General features: G+C 36.5%; 1 protein-coding gene across 4 annotated transcripts in view; it reads right to left on the bottom strand.

Moving 5' to 3' along the window:
* Positions 1-453: 453 nt before the first annotated feature.
* The window catches only part of LOC131030404 (alpha-mannosidase I MNS5), a 216,246-nt gene continuing 191,094 nt past the window's right edge, over positions 454-25,605 (bottom strand). For 2 of the 4 annotated variants that reach the window (XM_057961230.2, XM_057961232.2), the window contains one exon: positions 14,989-15,643. In XM_057961230.2, coding sequence (XP_057817213.1) covers positions 15,413-15,643 — 231 coding nt within the window. In that variant the 3' untranslated portion in view covers positions 14,989-15,412. Of the gene's footprint in view, positions 549-14,988; positions 15,644-25,605 lie in introns of those variants that run through there. The other 2 variants (XM_057961231.2, XM_057961233.2) reach the window with 2 other exon arrangements.

The following is a 25,605-nucleotide window of genomic DNA, read 5'->3' as shown; positions in this document are numbered from 1 at the left end:
AGTACCCTAACCATTGTTTACATAAAAATGAACAACACTTGAAGAAAACATACCAAGACAACCCATATATCACACTCAGGGCAAATATAGGAAGTTACCAATTATTATAATATCTTAACTACACAAAATATACAACCACCACATTTTATATGAAACTAGAAGATACAACAAATCATATACTTGCCTAAAATAAAAAGGTCTAAGTAGACTAAGACAAAAAGGTCGAATCCATTGCAATCATACCAATCAAAAGGAAGGAGTCGAACAACATTATAACTTCTCCAAAAAAACACAATAACCACATTCTTAGGCAAGTGATATTAACAAGTCACTAATCAATAATATGGCATTGGCACCTAAGAAAAAAGAAAAGCACCAAAGTCTGATAAAAAAGTTATTTCCAACTTACAATCATGTTTCTTATTGAGGTAAACAAGGATATTTCTCTTTCTCAAACCAAGAACTTGCTTCAATTTTGCTTCTCCTTCCCAATCTCACCATTATTCTATTGCTCTCCCCTTTTCTCTTTTTATTTCCTTTGCAAACATCTACCACACCACAAAAAACTAGGACAAAAGTTAGGTCACTCTTCCAATTGAGGGATAATATTTTCAACCTCCCCACCACATAGAGAGCAAAAGTCAATTCCATAAAACCCTAAAATGAAAAATGAACAAATTTCTCTTTGAACCTATTCTAGAGGTCTCATTTCCAATTTGGAGGAGCTAGATAATATTTTAGAAAATGTACTATATTTGAAATGCCCATGACAGTCTTTTTTACCCTCACCCTTTTCCCACTCCTTCCAAGGTTGGGAATGTGATATTACAAAAATAAAAAACTTAAAGCTTGACATGATTACTGATGTCTTTTGCATATGAAATTGTGGACAAGGTAACAATATTTCCAATGGAATGAAATCAATGTAAATAAACTTATCCCACAAGAACATCCACTAACCCTATGCCATAGAGCAACCCAAAAACATACAAACATCTTGTATAAATAAAAAACTATAAACAAAAAAATAACATAGATAAAAAGGACAACATTGATTTTAAAACTAAACTAACTAATGACAAAACTTAAAGTAAGCATGCAGTGTTTCTCTCTCAATCGCCTAATAAACATACTATCTAGATGGGATTATTGTGCCAAACATGCCACTTTGCATAGAAAATGAGAACAAAACATGAACATCCAATCTCATCATAATACAATAAAGTCAATAATAACTATAGCATTGAATAATACAAAGTATAGACTAAATACAAGAATTAAATATACAGCCACCTACCTAGTTACACATAGAGTACAAAAAAGTATTGATGGTGTTCTCATCTAACATTGCACCAAGTCAAACATAGAGCACACCAAAAATATACTCATTACAAAACTATTCAGTGATGTCATTACATACAAGTTACACCAAAATGGGCTTATGATAAAATACTTTAATGATGTCATCTTATTGATTGTGAGTTTAGAGTGCATTTGAGTGGCAAGGCTTTGCAATGGTTTGATTTATCTTGTGTGCTTTACACTTCATTTATGAAGACCCACATTTTCATTGTGTATGTTTTTTATCCCTAATTCACATGAGGATGGTGTGAACTTAACATTGCCTTTTCATAATTTATCTTTTGCCATTAGTTTATCATATATCCATACGGTTTAAGTATCTACCCTAACTAGTTTTAGGATGCCCCTAATTCAAATCCAATAACAACCTAGTGGGGCATACACATCAAAGATTAGGAAGAAGCTAAGATGTCACTGTTGACCATTTTTGTGCCAACCTTAGTCATGGAGATAACTGATTTGAGAAAACCATCAGATGGCTAAAATCTTGTGTTCACCCCCAGGCCTAAAGCCCTAAACCCTTAAGGCCTTAGTCATTTTTTAGCCTTGTTCTTTCTCAACATTGACCAAACAAGGCGAACACTTCACTCAAAGGCTACCGATTGGAGGGTCCCTTCTTCATGGCGGGACCAACCCCTTTCATCCTCTACCGACTGGTGGGAGTTCCTTTTATCATGGTGTCGCGTTGGTCGGGAACTTCCACTTTTGTTCCATGTTCTGATCTTCCTCTTTCGCGCGACATCACAACGAGTGATATGGCTGGGAGGAAAAGGAGTTGTTGGTGGGAGTTCTTTTTGCTGTGTCGCACAGTCGGGATATTTCCACTTGTGTTTCCTGTTGCGGCTATTCTATTTTCGCATGACATCGCGATGAGCGATATGGCAGGTGATATGAAGGAAGACTGTTGGCGAGGTCCACCTTGTGAAACTGCGATGAAGCCAAGGCAGGGTTAAGTAAAATGTTATCTCCATTTTGCAGCGGTCAAGAACAAGGGTTTTCCCGAGGCTGTGAAATAGCAATGAGGCTTGTGGGGCCAGCTAATTTAACAATTAATTAGGGTTGTCCGATTTCACTAAAGAGCCAGATCGACGACCCTGTTTTAATTCTTTTACAGAGCTTTTGAAGGCTTTCGTGGTGTGATCTTGGTCATCCATCCATGCGCGATAAGGAGGATTCAATGGCCTGAATTTAAACTAGAGGTGATAGTTGAAATTCAAACATGTGACTAAGGGTGGTTGTTGACTTAATGGGTCGAAAATCATTTTCTGACCTCGTTGGTGGCCCAATCATATTAGATCCCTTCCAACTACTTTTAGGTAGCCAAGGGGCAAGTGCCATTACTCCACCATGACTTTGCAGAGGATTTTCATACACCGACCTTGCCCATTTATTACAAAATGAACACTTTTAGACTGATAGAGGACATTCAGACACTTTTCTTGCAAGGATTCTCCCCTTTTTCAGGGATTGTTGCTCTTTCGCAGTTCTGGGAGATGTTTTCAAACAAGCAACCATCTGATCAATCCGTCTGATCTGATCCTCTCTTTTTTGTAACCTAACCTTAGTTGGTTAGGGTTTCTAAACCTAGCGTTCCCTCTGAGCTATGATTGATCTATAAAGGAAAATTTTGTAGCTCTTCCTAAGGATCTTCTTCCTTTTTCTCTTACAGAATTCTATGATTTCTGCAACTGTAAATTTACCTTGCCTTTGCATCAAGTTAGTCTTTTTTACCTCTTTCCAAGTTCATTTACCTTGTGCAAAATTGCCTTGCCTTTGTTATGAATTTGTTTCTTATTGGTTATTTGATTTATATGTTGTATCAACTCTTCTTATAAGAGTTGTTTGTGAACGTTGCAGTTCCTCCCAATTCTACGTTAAGTCTTGATCTCATATATATCTTAGCAGTTGATTAGGGATAAGAATTTGTATATGTTTTGGGTTGCTTCATTGATGTTTTGTGCAGTCATAGGTAGGGGGAGGATTAACTTTCAATCTAGGTGCATCACCTCACATTTCCCTTTCAACATTCCTTCTTCCCTTTTCCCCTTAAATCATTACAATAGGTTTTACAATGTTGGGATAGTCCAACATTGCACTCTGATTGAAAAGGAAGTCGACCTTCTCTGGAGACTCAACCTCACATGCGCAAGGTCCCACACTTGGAGGTTGTTTCCATGTTTCACAAGGTTGTTGAGCACTAGTGTTCAACAAGGGTGCAAACTTTTGTGACAACAGTCACATTAAGACAACCTATCATGTCATCTAACACATTAAATTTTCCTGTTGCACCTCAACTCATATCTAAACCACCTAAGGAGTTTGATATTATTCAACAACCACAAAACACACAAGCCAAAATATCACAATATTAGTGTGCACACCACCTGTTTATAAAAGTATTATGCAAAAGTTCTTGCAGAACAATTAGTTTTGATACTACTCCATAATTGGTTACATATTCACCAATCTATTGGTCACAAGGAACTTGTGCTATCATTCAAGAAAACCCACATGAGAAAACTATCGGTGGTTAACCCCTAAGATTCAAATATTCAAACTCAAAATTTGCTAGTTCCCAATTTTTCACTCCCCATATGCACCAACTTGATGCATGTTTGCACAATTCATTATTTTCTCTTACTATTTTAAAGGATTTATTTGTGCATTTTAAACATATGAGAAAAACTTAGGCATTACAAGGAGAACCATTCTAGGAGCTGAAGAGGGGAAAACAGATTTGAAGGTCAAATTATCAAAACATAACGAAATAAACATGCAGAATGCTAAAATATCATTAAAAGACCATTTCACCTTGCTATTTTACCTTCTCCTTCGGATTGAGCTTGATAAAGTGAAGGCGCCCCTTGATAATGCTCCTTTGATTACTAGATGTGGATGGCTCTCCAAGGTTGTGCACAAATGGAATGGATTTGAAAATGATAAGGATGAGATGATCAAGTTGCCAAGATGATTTCCTGGGCTCAAAAGGGCAGCATAAACTTACTGGATCTCAAGATGATTTGAATGAAGGGATGGAGCCCTATTTTATAGGAAGAGGAGAGGAAAACGAATGGCTAGGATGAATTCGAGATGAAGGGCTAAGATTTACTTGTGAGCTCACACAAGCTCCAAGAGAGGGTGTGGAGACCAAGAAATATGTCTTAAAGGCATTTCGTATCTCCACACTCCACAAGGTGCATTGGAGGAATTAAAAATTCTCCAAAAAAGGATATTATGGGGATTGGAGGAATAAAAAAGAATTAAAAATTCCTTGGGAGAGGGAATGCCTGGAGGAATGTGAGATTTCAAAAATCTTACATTCACCTAGGAAAAGAGCATTTAAAGCTAGTGGCTCGATGAAAAGGACAAAGAGTTGACTTTGTGACTAATCATGGTGATTAACCATTAACGACTCATTAGGAGGGGGATTAGAGGAAATGTTAGGTGGGATTAATATTTGTAGGAGAATTTGACTAGGAGAGAGAATGAGTGGAGGGAATTAAAAATTAGAAGAATAATGTTAAGTGAGTTTAGGGAGTTTCTAGAAGAATTTATTAGGTTAATGATGAATTAAGAAGATGATTTGTAAGAATCATGTAGGTTAACTAATTAATTGAAATTGATTAACTAAGAGAAAGATTTGTGAGGATTTGATTTTTTAGAAGAATAAAGAAAGGGATTGATTTATTAAATAAATCAATCACATGCTATAGTGACAATATTAATTATATTTAATTAATATTGAGAGGAATTTGAATTGACATAATTAATTAATTAATTATGCGAGGAATTAAAAATAATTAAAATAATTATTTTTAAGTGTCTACATTTTGCCCCTCTTTGAAGCGAGGTGTGATGACACATTGATTCAAAGAATAATCTTGTTTTGATGTTGATATTGGTTTGATAGGATGCCCCAGCTCTTGATTGATAGATTATGGTATGGTGATGCCCCCTCAGGAGATCAATTGAGGTATTTGATCTTTGGAGTTTTTGCGAAATTGATATCCCGATAGATTTGATTTGATTTGATTGATAAGATCTAGATTCATTCTGGTTTCAAGAAGAATTCATCCTGTATAAGACAAAGATGATCAAAGTGTCTGATCATCTTGGATGGTGACCCTTCCTCGACGTGTAGTTGCATTGCAGTCATTTTGAAAATGGGAAGTGGAAGGCATGGCGCCTTGAATGACTATCCTAGCAGGATTTGGTCTGCTTTGGGAAGAAGGAGGATTAACTCCTTGGATGGTTATGGCATTGACATTATTGTCTGCAGGTTCAATGCGACCTACCAAAAAATCAAAACCGATTATGTGATTAGCGTAGTCATAACCCATTGCGTTAGATGATGAGCCTTTTCCTTTATCATGATTCGGGAAGGGTTCTTGGTACATTTTGAGTTTGTCATTGTTATTACCAGGTTTTGCATTTGCTACTTCAATCTCACCTCTATCAATGAGATCTTGTATGTAGATCTTCAATTTCATACACTTTCGTGTATCATGTCCCTTGATACGATGGTATTCACAATACTCATTTTCATTATACCATCTTGGTTTAGGTTGATTGGGGTCAAATGGGCGAGTGATTGGAAAAACCACTATACCTGCTTGGACAAGTTTTTGAAACACCACTTCAATAGGCTCAGCTAGAGGAGTGAAATCTCTTGGAGTCCTATTATTCGATCGGGGTGGTCGTCCCTGGATTGAGACATTGTTGTGAGGTTTTTGGGATTGATTTTGGTTGTTGAATTGATGATTGTTGGTGGTGGATTTTGGGGGAGCGGCCACAGTTTGGACCCGCTTTGCATCAGTTATACCATCATTGACCACATTTTTGTTTTTGGACCAGAATTTTGGCTTGTCGTTATAATAAGAGGAAGAACTTTGTGTTGAATTCTGGTAATGTTTCAAGGTTCCTTCCTCCAACAAGACACGTTTGAGGGTGAAGCCCTTATCTATCAATTTTTGGAAGGATTTGATACATTGAGATATTAAAGGTCTTGAAAGTTCAAGCACCAAGTTCTTTTGGAATAGCTCAATTTGATGTTGTTCTGGCATGTCCCACTAGAATTTCTTGATAAGATGTCGCCATCTTTGTAGGAAATTGGCGAAGGTTTCTCTGGGCCTTTGTTTTGTATTACATAAGTCCATCATAGAAACATCATTACCCATGTTGTATGTATAGTGGGCCACAAATTTTTCTACCAAGCCTAGAAAAGAGACAATGGAACCTCATGGTAAAGATGAGAACCATGCCAAGGCGTCTCCCGTGAGACTCTTAGGAAAGAGTCTACGAAGATAAAGGTCACTATAGGAGACTTGTTGGCATAAGATGTGGAATTTTTGGACATGGTCGTGGGGGTCTCCTTTGCCTTCATACTTGGTGAATTTAGGAATCTCAAATCCTGGGGGATATGGTGCAACTGATATAGACGGATCATAAGGACAAGGGCAAAACTCTTCGAATGAGTAAATTTTTCTTTTATTAGTCCTTTGTTTCATGTCCTTGATGATATTCTTCATGTCTTGAATTTCCTTGATAAGGTCTTGTTGTGGGCTTTGATAATGATGAAATGTATTTGCCTCAAGAATTGGATGAACCAAAGAAGGTGCACCACCACCAATATATTGATATAATGAGGAGGTGGGAATGTGGGATGTGCTGGCCGATGTCACTGGGGTTTGAGGGACAATTGGTTGTGGTCCGCCAACTGTTGTGACGGAATTGAATACGACCCGGATAAAATTTGCGACATTGTTGGGAGGAAGGGAAGTTTGTGGAATATAAATTTGTGGTTGAATAGGAGGTGGTATAGAAGTTTGTTGGAGAATGGATGAGATCGGATTTGATAGTGATATGGATGGTAAGGAGGAAGAAGGTGGGATGGAGACCACGGTGGGAGGTACCGCGGGTGGCATTGATTGAGCCTGGATGATTGATGGGGCTGCAATTGATTGAGTTTGAATAGTAGGTGCAGCACTTTGTGTGGGAGCGAGGTCTCCTTGTGGTTGTTGGGTGAGAGTGGATCTATTAAATTCAGGCAGAAGTTGAGCTCCATGTTCAAGGAGAGTTTTCAGAAGTGCAGTAGGATTGTGTTTAATAAACTTTTCCATCATCACTTGGTTATAAGAATCTGTTAGAAAAGTTTGCACTTCCGGACAAAGTTCGTCTTGGTTAACCATGTCAAGATTTTGACTTTGATCTTGATCGCTAGGTTGCCCACTTTGTGTATGATCTTGCGTGGAATCTTCATATAGGAAATCAATGTCCGGCATGCCATATTGTTGTTCAGCCATCTTTTTCTTTTGGGATCGAGTTGCAACCATACACGATATTTGTGATGAAAGAACTTAAGAAATTTGTGATGAAAGGACTTAGGAAATTTGAGGATGAAAGGATTTGAGAAATTTGTGATGAAAGGTTTTGAGAAATTTGTGATGAAAGGACTTAAGAAATTTGTGATGAAAGGATTTAAGAAAATTGAGGATGATTGATGAAGAAGGTATGGTAGTGATGGTTTAGAAGAAACTTGATAACTAGGTTGTCTTTGACATAAATACGACTTAATGGAGGATCGATTTAAATGGCAAGTTGTATGAAGGGATATGACCACCCTGATTTGGACGATAGTTGGTGTTTCAAAGGACAAACTTGAATGTTGATGGAGATGACAAACTCTTAGCTTCTCTCTTAAGCTTATGAAAAATGGGACGGACAGTTTTGACGCAATTTTGGACTTTGTGTGGATAATGACTTGGAAAATTGTTTGTGTCTTAACAAATGTTTTTGCAAAGTGTTTGGGGATAGTGATGTGTTTTTAGTCTACTCTTGGCAAGTATGTATCAAACAAAGCAAACACGGTGATCAAATGCATATTATATCAAAGACACTCATGCTCATATACAACATTCTTAAGGCTTGCAAAGACAATAGTCATTGAATCCCAATTGGTTTCCCATCTACGCTTACCCAGAGCGGACACTTAGATGCTTGACCCCACTGGCTCCTCTCCACGACACTCACTTCTTGGGGCAGCCAAGCATCAATTCCCATGAAAACTCCTCATGGCGAACTTTGTGTCTCTACTAAGGGTCGTAAGAATATGGGCCGCTTCAAAGGTCCGACCTCCTGCACCAATGACTAGAAGGTTTTTGGCCACTATGAACAAGGTGTTTAGTAAGTCTTCCCGTTAGGAGCTACCCTTCGAAGTTGCGCAAGCGCAATTGAGGCCTATAGCCCAACGAAACACCAAGAACTTAGTAGTCACGCAAACATGATTGAGATCTCTAGAATCCTACTAAGCACCCAATGTGAGAGTGAACTCTCATATAGCCCCAACCATTAACCCTTTCGTAGTCAATGGCCTATTTATTATAGTGAGTTGGGAACCCCAGGTCCGGGTGTACTCACTTGGGTCGTTCCCCTCTTACCTTCTCAAAGAGCAAGTTGGGAGGGCAGACCTGCCAAAGGTAAACACAATCAAACAAGAAAAGGTTGGAGGGTCTAGATTTTTGATCGTCTAGTAAGACGAGAACATACTTTCCTACCTTTACGCTTTTCTTAAAGACACATAAGACAATAGTTCATTCCATTTTAATTAATATCTAGGTGCCTAATTTAAATAAATGCACAATATTTGGTTAAATCAGCTAGGCAACCTGCAAAACCACTTGATTGGTAGTTTGAAAAATGGAGTCTTCAAAAAGCGTCTTGCAAAACAACTTGATTAGTAGTTTGGAAAAATGGAGTCTTCAACAAGCGTCCTGCAAAAAACAACAAAATGACAAAAATATTATTTTTTAAAATTTTTTTGGAATGAATAAAAAAACATGAATAAAATTTTTTTTAGTAATGACAAATGTGGATTTGAAGAAAGCTTTGATGGGTAAATGGGGTTTGACTAGGTTTTTGCCACTTTCCAAGGGATAGGCAAGTGAAGAATGGGGATTTTGGAGGAGAGATGAAGGAATGGGAAAATTTGTCAAAGAGGGACAAAGAAGCAAAAGTTGGAGATGGATAATATGAGAAAAATTTGGAGATGATTGGATAAAAGGGGAAGGAGTTATGACAAACCCTAAAAATAGAGAAATATGAGATTTTAGGCTTCAAAAAGTGGATTTTTGGGATCCTCCAAGGAATGAAATGTGGAAAATGGCAATGCAGAGAATTTGGTGAAGTTTGGAGGAAAATGGAGTCGAGATAAAGAAGATATGGTGAAAAAACAGAAAAAATTTTACACCTTAGATTTAACAGAGCAAACAGAAACCCTAGATTTAACAGAGCAGACAGAAACCCTGGATTTAACAGAGCAAACAGAAACCCTGGATTTAACAGAGCAAACAGAAACCCTAGATTTAACAGAACAGACAAAAACTTTGGATTTAACAGAGCAAACAGAAACCCTAGATTTAACAGAACAGACAACCTCACTAAACAGAATAAAAAAATGTCAAAGGATTGGATTTCTGATTGTCTAGATAGACAAGAGCATACTCTCCTACTTTCACACTTTCCTATGGTCAAACAGATTATGATTAAACAGAGTAGATAACACGAAATGAAAAGAAAATACAAACTACTATTAGCGCCTAACAAATTTCAGACATATTAACAGAGCAGACAGTCGCACTAAACAGATAGAAAAGTGTCAAAAATCTGGATTTCTGATTGTCTAGATAGACAAGAGCATACTCTCCTATTTTCACACTTTCTTGCAGTTAGAGCATATAGTCGCGCTAAACAGAATAGAAAAGTGCCAAAGGTCCGGATTTCTGATTGTTTATATAGACGAGCATACTCTCCTACTTTCACACAGATTATAAATAAACAGAACAGATAATAGAGTTGTCGTGCTGAAACTAGAAACTAGAAAAGTAAAAGAATAAGGAGGAGCTGTCGCACAGAAATGTAGAGTCGTTATTCTGGAACCTACGAAAAAGATTATTTTTTTATTTTTTTTCTACAGTTGCACTATTCTGGAACCTGCGTCTCACAACTCACAAAAACCTAAAAAAACCATTAGTTCTTAGGGACGTGGATCCCACCAGGCGTGTCAAAATGAAGAGGGGAAAACATATTTGAAGGTCAAATGATCAAAACATAACGAAATAAACATGCAGAATGCTAAAATATCATTAAAAGACCATTTCACCTTGCTATTTTATCTTCTCCTTCGGATTGAGCTTGATGAAGTGAAAGCACCCCTTGATAATGTTTCACTTGATGTGCTTCTTTGATTACTGGATGTGGATGGCTCTCCAATGTTGTGCACAAGTGGAATGGATTTGAAAAATGATAAGGATGAGATGATCAAGTTGCCAAGATGATTTCCTGGGCTCAAAAGGGCAGCATAAACTTACTGGATTTCAAGATGTTTTGAATGAAGGGATGGAGCCCTATTTATAGGAAGAGGAAAGAAAAACGGATGGCTAGGATGGATTCAAGATGAAGGGCTAAGATTTACTTGTGAGCTCACACAAGCTCCAAGAGAGGGTGTGGAGACCAAGAAATATGCCTTAAAGGCATTTCGTATCTCCACACTCCACAAGATGCATTGGAGGAATTAAAAATTCTCCAAAAAAGGATATCATGGGGATTGGAGGAATAAAAAGGAATTAAAAATTCCTTGGGAGAGGGGATGCCTAGAGGAATGTGTGATTTCGAAAATCTTACACTCACCTAAGAAAAGAGCATTTAAAGCTAGTGGCTGAATGAAAAAGACAAAGTTGACTTTGTGACTAATCATGGTGATTAACCATTAACGACTCATTAGGAGGGGGATTAGAGGAAATGTTAGGTGGGATTAATATTTGTAGGAGAATTTGACTAGAAGAGAGAATGAGTGGAGGGAATAAAAAATTAAAAGAATAATGTTAAGTGAGTTTAAGGATTTTCTAAAAGAATTAATTAGGTTAATGATGAATTAAGAAGATGATTTGTAAGAACCATGTAGGTTAACTAATTAATTGAAATTGATTAGCTAAGAGGAAGATTTGTGAGGATTTGATTTTTTAGAAGAATAAAGAAAGGGATTGATTTATATAAATCAATCACATGCTATAGTGACAATATTAATTATATTTAATTAATATTGAGAGGAATTTGAATTAACATAATTAATTAATTAATTATGCGAGGAATTAAAAATAATTAAAATAATTATTTTAAGTGTCTACAGGAGCATTTCATTTTGGAGCACTAAAAGGAACTGTAATATGCATTAAATCATCTAGGGCACATGCACATGTGAGAGTATTCCCTTGTATATTCTTTGATAGCTATAAAGTTAGTCTAATCAAGGGGGTCAATCTAAGAGAACACAACCCTTGCAATCTCCCTAAGTAATTTTGAATAATACCAATCCTTATACGCTAGCCAATATCAAAGACAAGGGCAAGATACCTTTCAGTAGTCTACAATCAACTAGCTCAATCCCACAAGTTCCAAAGCATTTTCGTAGATCAAGTCAATATTGTGGAGCATGAAATCAATCCCACACAACACATATTCAACTCACAATGAATTTAGAAATTATTCTAAACCAAAGACATTTTCCAAATTGTAAGCATTGATTTCAACACCCTTAGCAATGGTAATTTGCACAACATTAGCATTCAATTCTTCATCATGGTTTCCAAATCCACATGCCAAATACTCCTTAGTAATTTAAGTTATTCAGTTACCAATTCTTACCTATCATTATTTAATCTAGGTTAAAAATGCTTTGATTGTATGTATTTAATTAATTAGCCTAGATTTACATGAGGAAAACTATTTTTCCTATTCCAATTATATTGATTAAAATATAAATATTAAATAATACGATAATTAATTATTATATTAATAAGTTAGAAATGTAATTATAAGTTAAAATTGAGTGAATGTTTGTTGATTTTGACCACTTCTCTTAAATTTCTCTTCCAATATCTTCTTTTGCAAATATATTGGCGATTCTAAGTACATATGAGGTTTGGTATTAAATGAATGGTCGCCAACTGTAAATTTGTTCACTCATTTATGTTTGATGTCTAGATTGTGCTCATTGATCCAAGTGTGAATGGATTGACCTGTTTCATCAATGGGAGTGGTGCTATTAGAAGACTGAATTTTATAGATCCTAAAATCAAATGGTAGTTCTTTATGATCTTTCTTGGGAAGGATTTTATTTTAAACCTTCTAGTAAGGCCAAATAGACTTTATGATGCCCTTCTTTAAATTTGTTTTGAAATGTTGGCAATACCATCCACATACAAAGAAACACCACAAGAGTATCAATTGTATCATGTCTTGTCATCATCTAGTGAAATTTCCAAGCTTGGATGAAAGTCGTAAAGGTGTGTTCATTCTTGTACCCATTTGATTCAAAACCCTTAGTTTAAGTGTGAGATTTTGTGGTCTTTGTGGTCAAAATGATCTTTGCTACATACTTAGAATGCTCTTGCAGCAATAGTTTTTTAGGATACCTACAATTTGGGCAGGATGGTGATAGGATGAGATGTGAAGGTAGACATCAATGTGAGTAGCTTACCAATAAACTTGCCATGATATGGATCCATCAGGTTTTGCCAAGGAGAAGAATGTCTACGAAGTGAGGGTGATTGTTTTGTTCTTACTCTAGAAACTTGACACCATCCAAAACATGTTGTCAGCTTAGATTTATGGCATCAATGTAACATTTTCACCATCTTGGCTTCAAAGGGGAAGAATTGAGAAATTTTTCTTCAAAGTACTGCATGAAGAGTTTATTTATGTCAAAAATTAAAAACAACAAATGACTGGCACACACAATGACAGCCAATACTGGCACACACAATGACAGCCAATACAATCATATAACTCTTGAAACCCCCATCTGAAGGATCACTCTAGACCCTACAAGCCGTGTACTAATTAAGATGTATTCAGTGAAAAGGCCTTTGTATCTTTGCATACTTACCAAAATGTCCATGTTAGAACCCGATTTCTAATCTAGTAAATTAGCCAACTGTAGTCCATCCACGAAGGTAATATGATAAAAAAAAGTGATAATTCACCATAAAAATTCCATAGTTATCAAACTCCAGCCAAAGAGAGCATACCCCTGTTCCTATGCATGTTCTAAGCCCAGAAAATGCCCTTATCTTGTATAATCTTGTAGAGCAAGTGCCTAAATATGCTTGGGAATCCCTAGAGCAGCTGAGGATAATGTAATATTTTGACATGGAAAGTTCACCATCTGTCATACACCGAGGAATGCACAAATTTTCATAACAATTTACATTTTGCCTCAAATTTCCAATAATTGGCAGTTGTACATATCCTGGCAGCTTTTAAATCATCTTCTGGTGTTAAGAAATCATATTAACAGCATCTCTCTGTTCTTTTTTATGGTGAACATCAGCATCTGTTCTACCAAAGGCTCCTCTTCACTCGTAGTAATTGTCAAAAGAGTTTTTAAGTAGGAAAAAGTGCAAGTACAAGACTTGCTTTAAAGTTTAAACCATATCATGGATTGAGCTAAGAGCTGACAAAGCTTCAATATTGACAACATAAGATGCTTGCATGATGAAAAGTGTATTTTTAATGCTAAACTCTACGTTAAAGTATTTCTGATAGCTGGTAATTGGATCAAGGGTTCCGTGAATGAAATCCATCTCTTATCTTGACTTTAGCCCCACACTATAAATTACTTTATGGCTATCAAATGCTTGCACATGCAACACATTTTCTTATCATTTAAGAGGTCATATATTATGTACACGTTTGCTGCAGAAATCTATTTTTCATCAAATTGTTTCCCTCCATCAGTACCATACACTTGTTGTGACTAACAAAATGAGGCCCTCATTCTTCAAGCCTCATACAAGGATGTAATACTACTCTTTGCATGTCATTCTTACCGCCATACTCGTTATCTTAGAGGGTTTAGAGCCAAATGCTAGAAGAATGACAAAGAAGATCTATGCCTCAAAAAAAATTCGTCCAGGTACAAATCTTGCAACATTAAAACGTTAAATGCAATGCATGTCTCATGAAATTTTGCTCAGATTGCAATTGTGCATGTATCATAAAAGGGGTGAAGAGTGGAAGAAATGAAAACTCCAGCTTATTTCATTGTATATCTTATTTGAATTATAATAAAATATTTAAAGAGAAAATTAAGTTATTGAGTGGGATTGAGCATGAATTTTTACTAGCCCAAAACTGCAAATTGTCAAGCTTCTATTTGAAGAATATGATGCATATTAGCAAAGTTTGAATCTACTGAACCAGACTGAATCCATCCCGATATTTCTGCATTAACCCAACTCATTCAAACGAGGGGACATTTTTAGCATTATATTTCCCAACAGGAATGTCTTCTGATTGAAAAAATCTATAGGTTCTTAAAACTGATGAATGAATTGGCAAATGCCATTTATTGATATAAGTTTAAATTAATTACTACTTCATGTCCACTTGCTCTTGCATTGCTTGGTTTGTTGGTGTTCATTATCTAATTTTAATGCTCATCGGGTGTCAATTTTAGTACTATTACAGAGTCTGAATAGTCAAGGCTTGGTGGTATGCATTTCTCAATCCTTAGCGTTTGTACAGTCTATTGTAATTGGATTGGAATATCAAAGATAACTCCATGCATCATTTCGGTATCAAAGTTGCATAGAAAATAAACATTTAGGTATAAACTTCACGGTATAATGCATACAGAAAATGAACGCTAAGGATGGATATAGAGTAATTCACTCATTCTCTTTGAGGAATCTGAATATTTTTATTAAAAATTGAAATGCACATAAAATGCATCCCATTGAACAAAAAAAGAGAACCTGTACAATTTAGAGTACATTCGAATGCAATACATATTGCAAGGATGATGTGTGTAAAAGGCCAGCATGTGCTGTACAGAAATGCAGAAAAATTAATGACTAACTTAGATTTAAGGTAGATTTCTAATGTTACGAGCAGGCCAAACAACACCCCACTTCATCTTTTCTAGAGGCGCTTCTCTCTGCACATAAAAGGTAGAATGCAATCAAATTACACACAATGATCCCTTTCACAATTATCAGAATTTGACTAACCATAGTCCACAATAACCAGCAATGCTACAAGTTCTCTGCCTGCATGTTGTTGCATCCACCCCACATTCCTTGTCTGATTGGCATTTGTGATTTGATCGCTTGTCAAGCACATGGCATGCACTTTCAACCCAAAATTTGCCTTGAACAGGTGAAACTTTTACTACAGGACACAATTTTGATGACATCGCACTCTTAAATACGTGTTTACCCCCTCTCTGTGCAAACGCATAGCTAAAACTGTGAGAAACTTCATATAGATTTAAAATAACTCAAACAGTTAACTTGAACAACTTTTGGCATATACTTAATGCCTTCAATAAAAGATCAATCTACTCAAATAAGATAAACCATACGTGCATGATAGATTTGATAAAGGTGCTGACAATAAGGAAAACAAACCAGAAAATGGTAGTGTTGGCCTTCATGGAAAAGTTTTACCAGAATTTAAATTTTCAAATTAAAATAAAATCACATTTTATTAGAAGACAAGTATACAGTCAAACAAATGCTATTAATCAATGCACAACAACTAGCAAAGAAATTTGAGATTGGGTTCTTTTAAGGAGTAGAGGATCTCAAGTACTTGGGAGTTGGGTGTATGTGTTCTTGAAATAAAATAGCTGGCCTTTGTTTGGTAATACTTTGCAAACAGTGAAGGGAAGATAACAGAGGGAAAAAGGATAAAAAATAGGCTTAAAGTGCACTTAAAAAGAAACATGAATACTTTTCTCCATAATTCTTGACTGATGACACGTAACATGTTGAATTGTAAGAAATTATAGATTCCTAGCTCAAACTGACACATGGACTCCAAACAAAATTTCTCATAGATTAACAGACACCTATTTTTGTTCCATTTTGTCCAAGTTGATAAAGACTCCATGTCTACTTTAATAGCCATTTTCCATGGACAACTGATTTATTTTTTACTGACCAAATAACAAATAATGAAAATGTTCAACATTTTAATTCAAAAACAAAAGTTGTTAAAATCCCTCTTCACCTGTATTTAAGGATGTTACGCACTTCTGAATTATTAGGATATTGAAATTTCACGAGAGGAAAAGAAAGACAGTTGTCCAAAGGAAGCCACCAATAAGTGCTGTAAGAACTTTTTCTATGTAAACTCCTTAGCAAATTGTAGAATACAGTTAGGTTTTGGAGGGCCAACTAGGAGAGCTAGAGAGGCTGTAAAAGGGTACACAATTTAAAGCTAAGGCAACCTCTAAAACTGCAGGTGTACAGACAAGTTACCAGGGGTTTCTAGTAAATAAATAGTGCCATGGCTGTCTGAAAACAAATTTTGAAGCAAGTGTAGCTGGAAACTCTTGCATACTTGCAATATAATTTTCTAGACACAGCCCCATTAACCTGCAACACTATTGATAAAGTCATTGAAGTTGTAGTGTTGTGAAATGGGCTTAGATTTTGGGAAAAAGCTCAGCAATTTTTTTATTATAATCCAAATTTCAACTGTGTTAACAATGGATTTTCCAAAAACAAATTGGATTTTTCCCTTTTGTTTGGCTGAACTTGCAAATTAATCCTGTTTAATTTGTTTCAAACTTTTATGTGACTCAGTTACAAATGAAAAGCTGGCAAAATCTCAAGACTTTGGTTAAATTAAATTGTGGGTACAAGACGTTCTCATGAAATGGAAGTTCACTGTTTTCTGTTGGACAAAGTTATTTGATGGAAAGCCACCACTCCATTGAAAGACAGATGTTAAAATCTATTTGTGTCATTTCTCAGCGCATCCTTGACACAGCAGGCCTCTGTTCCATATATGCTTATAGGAAACTGCAGGTCCAGTTATCTGTGTCTCTGACTCATATCACTTCCACCACTCTAATTCATTGGATAAGAGGAAACAAGTATATTCCTCATAAAAATTTCCTGAGAAAGCTTTTGAAATGGTACTGTTACTGTCAGTTGTCTTTGAACATCCCTAATATACTGAGCTCAACCTGCCAGATCTACACCTTTGAAGTACTTGAATGGTTCCCTATGGCCCCCACTTGAACTCTGCTCCAAATGCTATGTGTGCAGATCACATTGAAGATGCACTATGAGTAGCCACAGTTATTTTGGTGGCAAATGCTGAAAACAATTACTTTATGAAATGTGGGAATGTTTATAGCAAGGTTTGGGACCAGAGAACCAACAGCATCAGTATCTATAACTTTGAAAGGCCAAAGTAGAATCTGATGATGCTCATAGTGAAATGTCCAATGATGAGGGGGCCAGATTGGACAATCCTAAGAGAAAATAGAGCACCCACTTGATCCTCTCCTCCACCTACCCCCATTTTTATAGAAAAAGACTCCTAGTTATGTTATCAATTCATGGAATGTTTGGAATTGTTTCAATTTTTTATCTATGTAATTGATACAAACATAAAACCATGTTGAGAGGTCAAATGTCTTCAGGACCCATCAAAACCCGGAAATTAAAAAGCAAAAGATCAAAGAAAAGAACTACTTGTCTCAATTTTTGAACTTTCAAAAAATTGGCAACCCCTACAAATTTTTACTCAAAATTCGTAGTTTTCTTCTCTAAGGCACGTTTTACGAGGTTTAAAACTCATATTTGTTAATGTCAAATCATTAGTGGGTGTGTTTGTCATTGTTGTCCAAGTTTTGGTTGATTTTTGCTTTCATTTTCCTAGCTTTTTGTGCAATTTCGGGTTTTGAGTTCCTCACTGCAAGTAGGAACTTTTTGATGTCATTGCAAGTAAATGAACTTTACTTGCAATCGGGTTTCAAAACCCCGATTGCAAGTTTAAGTCTATCTTGCAAATCTTTCTTACATGTCTTTTATGTAATTCGGGTCTTAAAACCCCCATTACATTTCTTTTATGTAATTCGGGTCTTAAAACCCCCATTACATGTCTTCACTTGTAATTCGGGTCTTAAAACCCCCATTACATGTCTCCACTTGTAATTCGGGTCTCAAGACCCCCATTGCATGTTACATGTCTTTTATGTAATTCAGTTCTTAAAATCCCCATTACATGTCTCCACTTGTAATTTGGGGCTCGAGACCCCTATTACATGTTACACGTCTTTTATGTAATTCGGGTCTTAAAACCCCCATTACATCTCTCCACTTGTAATTCGGGTCTCAAGAACCCCATTACATGTTACATGTCTTTTATGTAATTCGGGTCTTAAAACCCCCATTACATGTCTTCACTTGTAATTTGGGTCTTAAGACCCCCATTACATGTTATATGCATTTTCACTTGTAATTCGGGTTTTGAAACCCAAATTACAATTTTTCTTCCTTTTTTGCATTTTTGGAGTTTTTTTTATATTTCGAAAACACATGGTTTTTGTTAGATTTTTGTCCAACTCCAGGAACATTCAAATCCATTATTGTCTCCATTCCAGATGACCCAAAAGAACAAGTTACCTTGCAACAATGTGAAGACTTCAAGGACGACGATAATAGAGTCGTGTCTTAGACAATTAGATTAATTTCAATTATGCAATTATAATTTCCCTTTGACAAATTATATGTAATGCCAAAAATTGTAATTGCAAGTGGTCACATTACTTGCATTCTTGTAACTTGTAATTACATGTAAATAAATTACAAGTTGAAAGACAATAGAACTATAATTTGGAATAAGTCAAAGTTAGTTGGACTTCTCCCACTTTTGGGTGCTCATTGTAATTCTATCTTTTTGGCAAGCAAGAAAACTCTGCAGAAATTTACAGTCATAAAGAATTTGTGCTTCATACTTGTAAATATTAGAATAATATCTTTCTCTTTGTGTTATTAATGTCATTTAAGTTGTTTCTAACTTCACCTCTAGTTAACGATTGTTTCTTTTAGAAACATCGTCTTTGTAACTCTATTTAAAGGAGCTTTGTCTCCTTGATTAATTGAACAACATCGATTCTTTGAAATTCATATGCTTTTGCATCTGTATTATGCATCATTCCAACTACCAAGAGAAATAACAGAGAAGGTTGCCCCTTCTTCTCAGAATACACTACAACAGAAGACAAGACCCTGCCATTGACTTTGCCAATTGAGATGAGTCTGCCACCAACCCTCTCAGAAACTGCGGAACTTCTGGAGATTCCAAAAACAACACCAACCGTCCAACCTGATGTTGGAGAACTATCCCTCCCTGTAACCAGAGACACACCAAAAACAACTGTCACAATTTTGAGGAAAAACTCAGCAAACCCTCCAAACTATTGCAGATGAGCAAGATACCCGAAAATAGACTGCAAACAAGAGACTAATGCAGATGTTTGCACAACAACTCCAGGTGCGACTAAAACCAGACGGCAGCAAAGTACAATTTTTGAGGAAAAAATCATAAACCCTCCCATGATTTTTTTTTAGGGACAAAAAATATTTAAAAACCCATAGATAATTTTTGAGGACAAAATTGTTAAAACCCACAGATTGTTTTAAGGGAAAAAAATATTAAAACCCATCTAAATTTTTTTAAGTAAAAAAATATTAAAAACCGAAACAAACATCGATGCCCATAAGCCATCTTCAGGCTTTTTGAGGCACGAAAAATGAGGTACTGAGAAGATGTTGAATGCACGAAACCTGGAGTACGAAGTTCAATGCACTGAGACAAGTACAGGCACAAATTCCAAGACAAATTTGCTAGCACAAAATTTGAGGCATAGAAAAAGAGACACCAAAAAAAATCTGAGACCAACTTAGAAAATCTCTCGAAAAACCCACCAAGAATCTGAAATTAGAATGTAGATTCGAAGGCTAAAAAATCGAAGCATGAAAAATCATGCACCCAAAAAAATCTGACGACGACCCAGTTGAGGTCTTGAAAAACCCACTAAGAATTTGCAATCAAAATTAAATTTCGACTTGAACTGAAGGGTCAAACCCTAATCGAAAAATTGCAGAAGCCCTAAGCGACCATGAATGAATCAGATCGAGCAAAAACATGTGGAGAATAGACGCAGATCGAGGGCAAAGACACGCGACGCGATTTGCAGCAAAAAATCCACAAACTGGAAGCAAACCACTTGAAAAACTTTTGAAATTTTTCCTAAAAAATTCCTTTCGAAATTCTTTTAGAATAGCTAAAAATCTCAAAAATTATCTCTACTCTAATACCATAATACACAAGTGTTTGGTAAAAAATGATTGATTTACAAATGATCGAGAAGATCATTAAATAGAATTACAAAGATCGATGTTTCTAAAAAGAAACAAGCAATAACAGAAGTAAAAATAGAAACACCTAAAATTACAATAAAATGCATGATTAACCATTAAATAAACAAATAAGGACAATATCTTAATAGTAAAATTGGTTTTTCAAGCAATATCAAGAAGGCATTTGAGTTTCAGACTTTGTGTTGAAACCAGAGTTCCCAAACTCGCCGCGAGTCAGGCGAGTTCGCTGAGTTGGCGAGTCGACCCAAGCTCGGCAAGTTTTGCTGACTCGGGACTCGGACTCGGCGAGTTTTGACCATAACGCAAAACTCGCCGAGTCCAAGCTCCAAGACTCGGCCACGACAGGTCAATGTTTTGATTTGTTTTACAAGTTAGCCTCTCCGTCAGGATTCATATATGGAATATAACATTTAAGTATAAGTGACATTCTTATACTTTAAGTTATATTCCATATATATTGTCAGGATGTTTGAGAGTGGTTTCAGACCTCCATGAGTTATAATGCAAAATCTAGTTTTTAGAGGATCCTTCAAATTTCCAGACTTAGTCAAATTTCAGGCCATTTCAGGATCAGGATGACATTCCAGATTTTTAAGGCGAGTTCACTCTGACCTTGATGTAAGGGACGGGACCTAGGAGGACACTATGCATTCAACCAAAGTTTGATTTAGCAACTTGAAGCATGACCAGATAGTACACAAAAACCCTAGGAATGATCTAAATAACCCCTAATCACTCAACTGACCTAACCTCCTTCACTCCACCTTGAGGAGATCCACTTGATTTGATGACCTTTGAGAAACTCAATCCCTTCAATGCAAAGGCTAAGACACTAAAACGACCAACAACAAAACTAAAAGAACTAACCCTAGAAAGCAAAAAGTGGGGGTCTTCATTTGCAATGGGGCGATGTGTGAGTACCTCACAACAGGGATGTTTCTTAAAATTTTGAAAAAAAGGGGGTGAGTTGGGGACATTTCCTACCTGTCCCCACATCCCAAAAAATCCCCCCATGGGGCACAAGGTTATTTTTGGCAAGGGACATGTCTCTGAGGAGCATATTTTCAAACCCTTCTGGCCTCACAATTCCCCCTTCCATCCAACATATATATAGCCTAAAAACTAAGAGGTCCAAGAAAGACCAAGGTCAACTATAGTCCCAAGGTAAAACCTAAGTTCAACAAGCACACCATTTAAAGCTACCATACACAAGCACTCCTTACAGTTTCCAAGTGAATCTCATGATGTCTCATGTTGGTGCTCCCAAAATTTCAATTTGGCCAAAGAAAATACTAAACAGAAGCCCCAAACAAGTAGATACTCTACCTACATGCCTTTCATGGCATAACAAGCTAGCACACATTATAATTGGGCTTTATTCAATAATGGGTGCATGAAACAAGTTTTAAATTGTTAAAAATCTCTTAATTTCAAGGGTTTTTTAATTTTGCCGAGTCATAGCCGAGTCACGAGTCGAGTCGGCCTTGCCGAGTCCGAGTCTGAGAACTTTGGTTGAAACCTTGTTCTTATATCCATTGTGTTCTTATGTCATAGTGGTATATTTTTTTACATCTGCTTGAGGTTTTGATGAGGTTGTTGGAAAGAGCCTTTAATCTGATTTTTTGTAGACTTTGTGCTGCAAATATTGAGGATTAAATTAGTATAGTTAAATGTCCAGATAGGACAGTAGAAAAGTGAAGACTTTGAACTTTGCTTCTACATTCCCGTCTCAGAGAAGTGACGGAAGACTTTGTGCTTTCATGGAAACTTTGCTTCCTTTTATATAAGCATCTTTGTAGTTGTAGTTTTCTTAAGTTTTTGTATTTGTTACTCTAGTTGTAGTTTCTTTTCTGAAAAAAGAAAAAGAATATCATCTTTCCTGAAAAAAGAGAAAAGGATGTTGTCCCACCCAAGTTAGATTAGTGTTTAATTTGTAATAGTAGGAAAGGGGAGCCTTCCCTTAGAATTAAGAGAGTTTTTAATTCACACGCTGTGGCTGAAACTATAATTTTGCACGCCTTCCCAAGTGTAAAAAAAATTCAACCAACAAAACTGACAGCTAAACTAACTAATACCAACTTACCTTAGATATTCTAATACATATACAAATAAACCTTTTGACTTCTTGGCATTAAGATTAATACATTAGTTTAATATTAATGGAAGCATAGTCACACAGAAAAGTTTCAGATTCTCCTTCAATTAAACAAAACAGTAGTAGCGAACCCCAAAAATTCCATAAACAGCTCACAAGAGAATCAGCTGGCCTCCATAATGAACTCCACATAGTTCTGTGTGGAATGTTTCCATGTGCCTATGATGCTGTATTAAAAGGTCCATTTGGACACTGCTTGTTGAGTTGTGGGCAAAAAAACAATTTCTCATCCTTTTATCTGCTCAAATAATTGACAATCCTGAGCTCTCAACTTGATTGGGGAAGAGATATTGAGAATGAGATGGTTCATTATTTCAGCTGCCATGCTGATTCTTAAAATAGATTTTCTATTGTATTTCCCACTGTTGCTGGCAGCAGACGACAAACACAAATGGCATCTACCAAGCATCAATTGTTGAGAGCCATGATATACTGAAACTTTTGGAGAGCGTTTTGGTGTTGTCATCAATGGACTGGAGAGTACTCCCGACTCAGCAATGATCATATCTTTATGATTATGTTCATGAATTCTAAGAGAGCTATGAAAACCCTTGTGCCCCAGAGGCATTCTCATCACCTGGATTAGTAGCTGCCAAGCCTAGTGTCCAATGAATCAGAATGGCTTCAGCTGCTATAGCCTCGAGTTTAGATGGTGAAGCAAAAGAGGTACTTACAAGAAGGAAGGGTTTTTTGGAGCAAGATGATAGATTGTGGAAGAAGGGTATAGTAATCCACAGAAGACTGTAATTGTCTGCGAGACCTTAAAGATATAGGAGGCAGGTTTTCTCTCACAAGAGGGCCTACAAGAGAACGTACTACATTGTGATTTGTAGAATGAGGTAGAGAGCATTCTTGCTGCATTATAGCTATAATGCCTGATGATGCTACATGGTTGCTCTTGCCTTCATCTGAGCCAACAATTTCTCATCTTATATTTTGGTTTAGTTCTTTACATCATAAGCCTACTGGATGCATGTGATAGCTCTCAATTGTGGATTGATATGGCTTGCTATCATCTTTGCATGCATATCTCCTAATTTCTTTCTTCCAAGCTTAACTAGGAGAATATTTTTCCACGTAACTTTCATTTTTATAAATTGAGGACAAAATCGTATAACATTCATGAGATTGATTTATTATGTTTTGGCATTTTTCATTATTGTCTTTATGATAATACTTTGTGAGAATACGTGAGTTTGTGAAAGGATTGTGGGCAAGGTGGACCCTAGTGGAATCTAACATTTCTATGTTACATTTCAATAAATAAAAATTTATGTGCCCACCAAAAAGAGGAAGAACATCTCACTGACAAGTTTCCATCCGTTTGCATCAGTTGCATCTAATGGGCAGTGATTGTGTCCATGTCTATAGTAGAAAGGAGGGATTAATAGTCATTAAATTACCTTATTATATGGAAAATACCAATAAAACAATATCTTATGAAATATAGCTTTTGCAAAACAACTTCAAAAATATCGAATCTCTACATTATAACTCAAGAATTCTAGTAATAACTAAATATTAAGCATTGCAATATACATTGCAAAAATAATTTACAAGAGGATAAATGCAAAGAAATTCTAATGTGACACACAGACGGTGATCTTTATAAAAAGCAATTAGAAAGAGTATTCCAAGATTTTCATGGTATATGCTATCTATCTACGTAACCTGGGGATGTGTCCCCAACCTGAAATCCCTCGTCCCTGTCTCGAAGACATTTCGAGGGCTTGGGGATGGCCTGGGGACGTTTCCCCCCTGTCCCCAAAATGTGGGAATTCGCTAGGGACATCCCGGAAATAGGGGGACATTTGCCCCAGTCGTGGGGGACGTCCATATGTCCCGGGGATGAAGGGGGGTGGTTGGGACGTCCCCAATCCATCTCGGGGGTGGTTGGACGTCCCCCACAGCTGGGGCTAATTAAAAACATTAAAAAAATGTCATTTAAAAAAAAAATTCCTAATGTGGGCCTCAAATTATTTGCCCTAAATTGTTCCAATTATTAAAAATTTAATAGACAACGATATTAACTTATTAATAAGTCTTGACTACGTGATAATTCATAATATTGTTGCCTTATATTAAAATTTAATATAATATGAAGATCAAGACTGCGATAAATTATTTATTTATTTTGGTAAGATCTACTTAGGGGTCAGTACCCTTGCATTAATCCGGAAAACATTACATAGTAGATAAAGACGGACAAAAACTCAATTATACAAATATGCTATGGCCAACCCGATCTCTATCACCCTCTCCACCATCTCCTCCGGCGTGAGTCCTTCATTCTCCTTCATGTAGTCTACAAATTTATCAAGAGAGTTCTCCTCCCCAGCTCCTACCTTGAAGATGTTCCACGCTTCCTTCATTTTGGTTTGGAGGCCCTCTACATTCAGATCAAAATATCCTATCATAACTCCAAACTAGGGCACTAGCTGAAGGTCGTTCATTGCAATTTTTACAATCACAATGTTATCCTCCCTGACCACTCGCCGAGCTATGCCATACGCATTTATCAGGTGACCCAGGATTTGAACTACAGGATCGAACACTGCTCTGTAAATCTCCCCATCATGAACATGATCACCTCCCCAAAAGTCTGGAGCCAGCAACTGAATCACCAAGTCCCTTTCTTTCTCCTCTGCCTTTTGAAATAGCCTAAAAATCTGCTCCTCCAGAGTCTCAGACATCTCCTCCCTCGAATTGCAGATACATAGAACACCAAAAGAGTTTGCCATAGAGAGCACACTACCACCAGACCAAAGAACTCGGTGTAGATATTCGCTCCCAACTCGTCTTTAAGTAAGCTCCTGAGTCGGTCTAAGTCTACGGTCTGTACTCATT

Source organism: Cryptomeria japonica, chromosome 7 (assembly GCF_030272615.1).
Source record: "Cryptomeria japonica chromosome 7, Sugi_1.0, whole genome shotgun sequence".
Taxonomy (NCBI): domain Eukaryota; kingdom Viridiplantae; phylum Streptophyta; class Pinopsida; order Cupressales; family Cupressaceae; genus Cryptomeria; species Cryptomeria japonica.
Note: the sequence above shows the minus strand (reverse complement) of the source record. Positions and strands in the feature narration are given on the sequence as shown.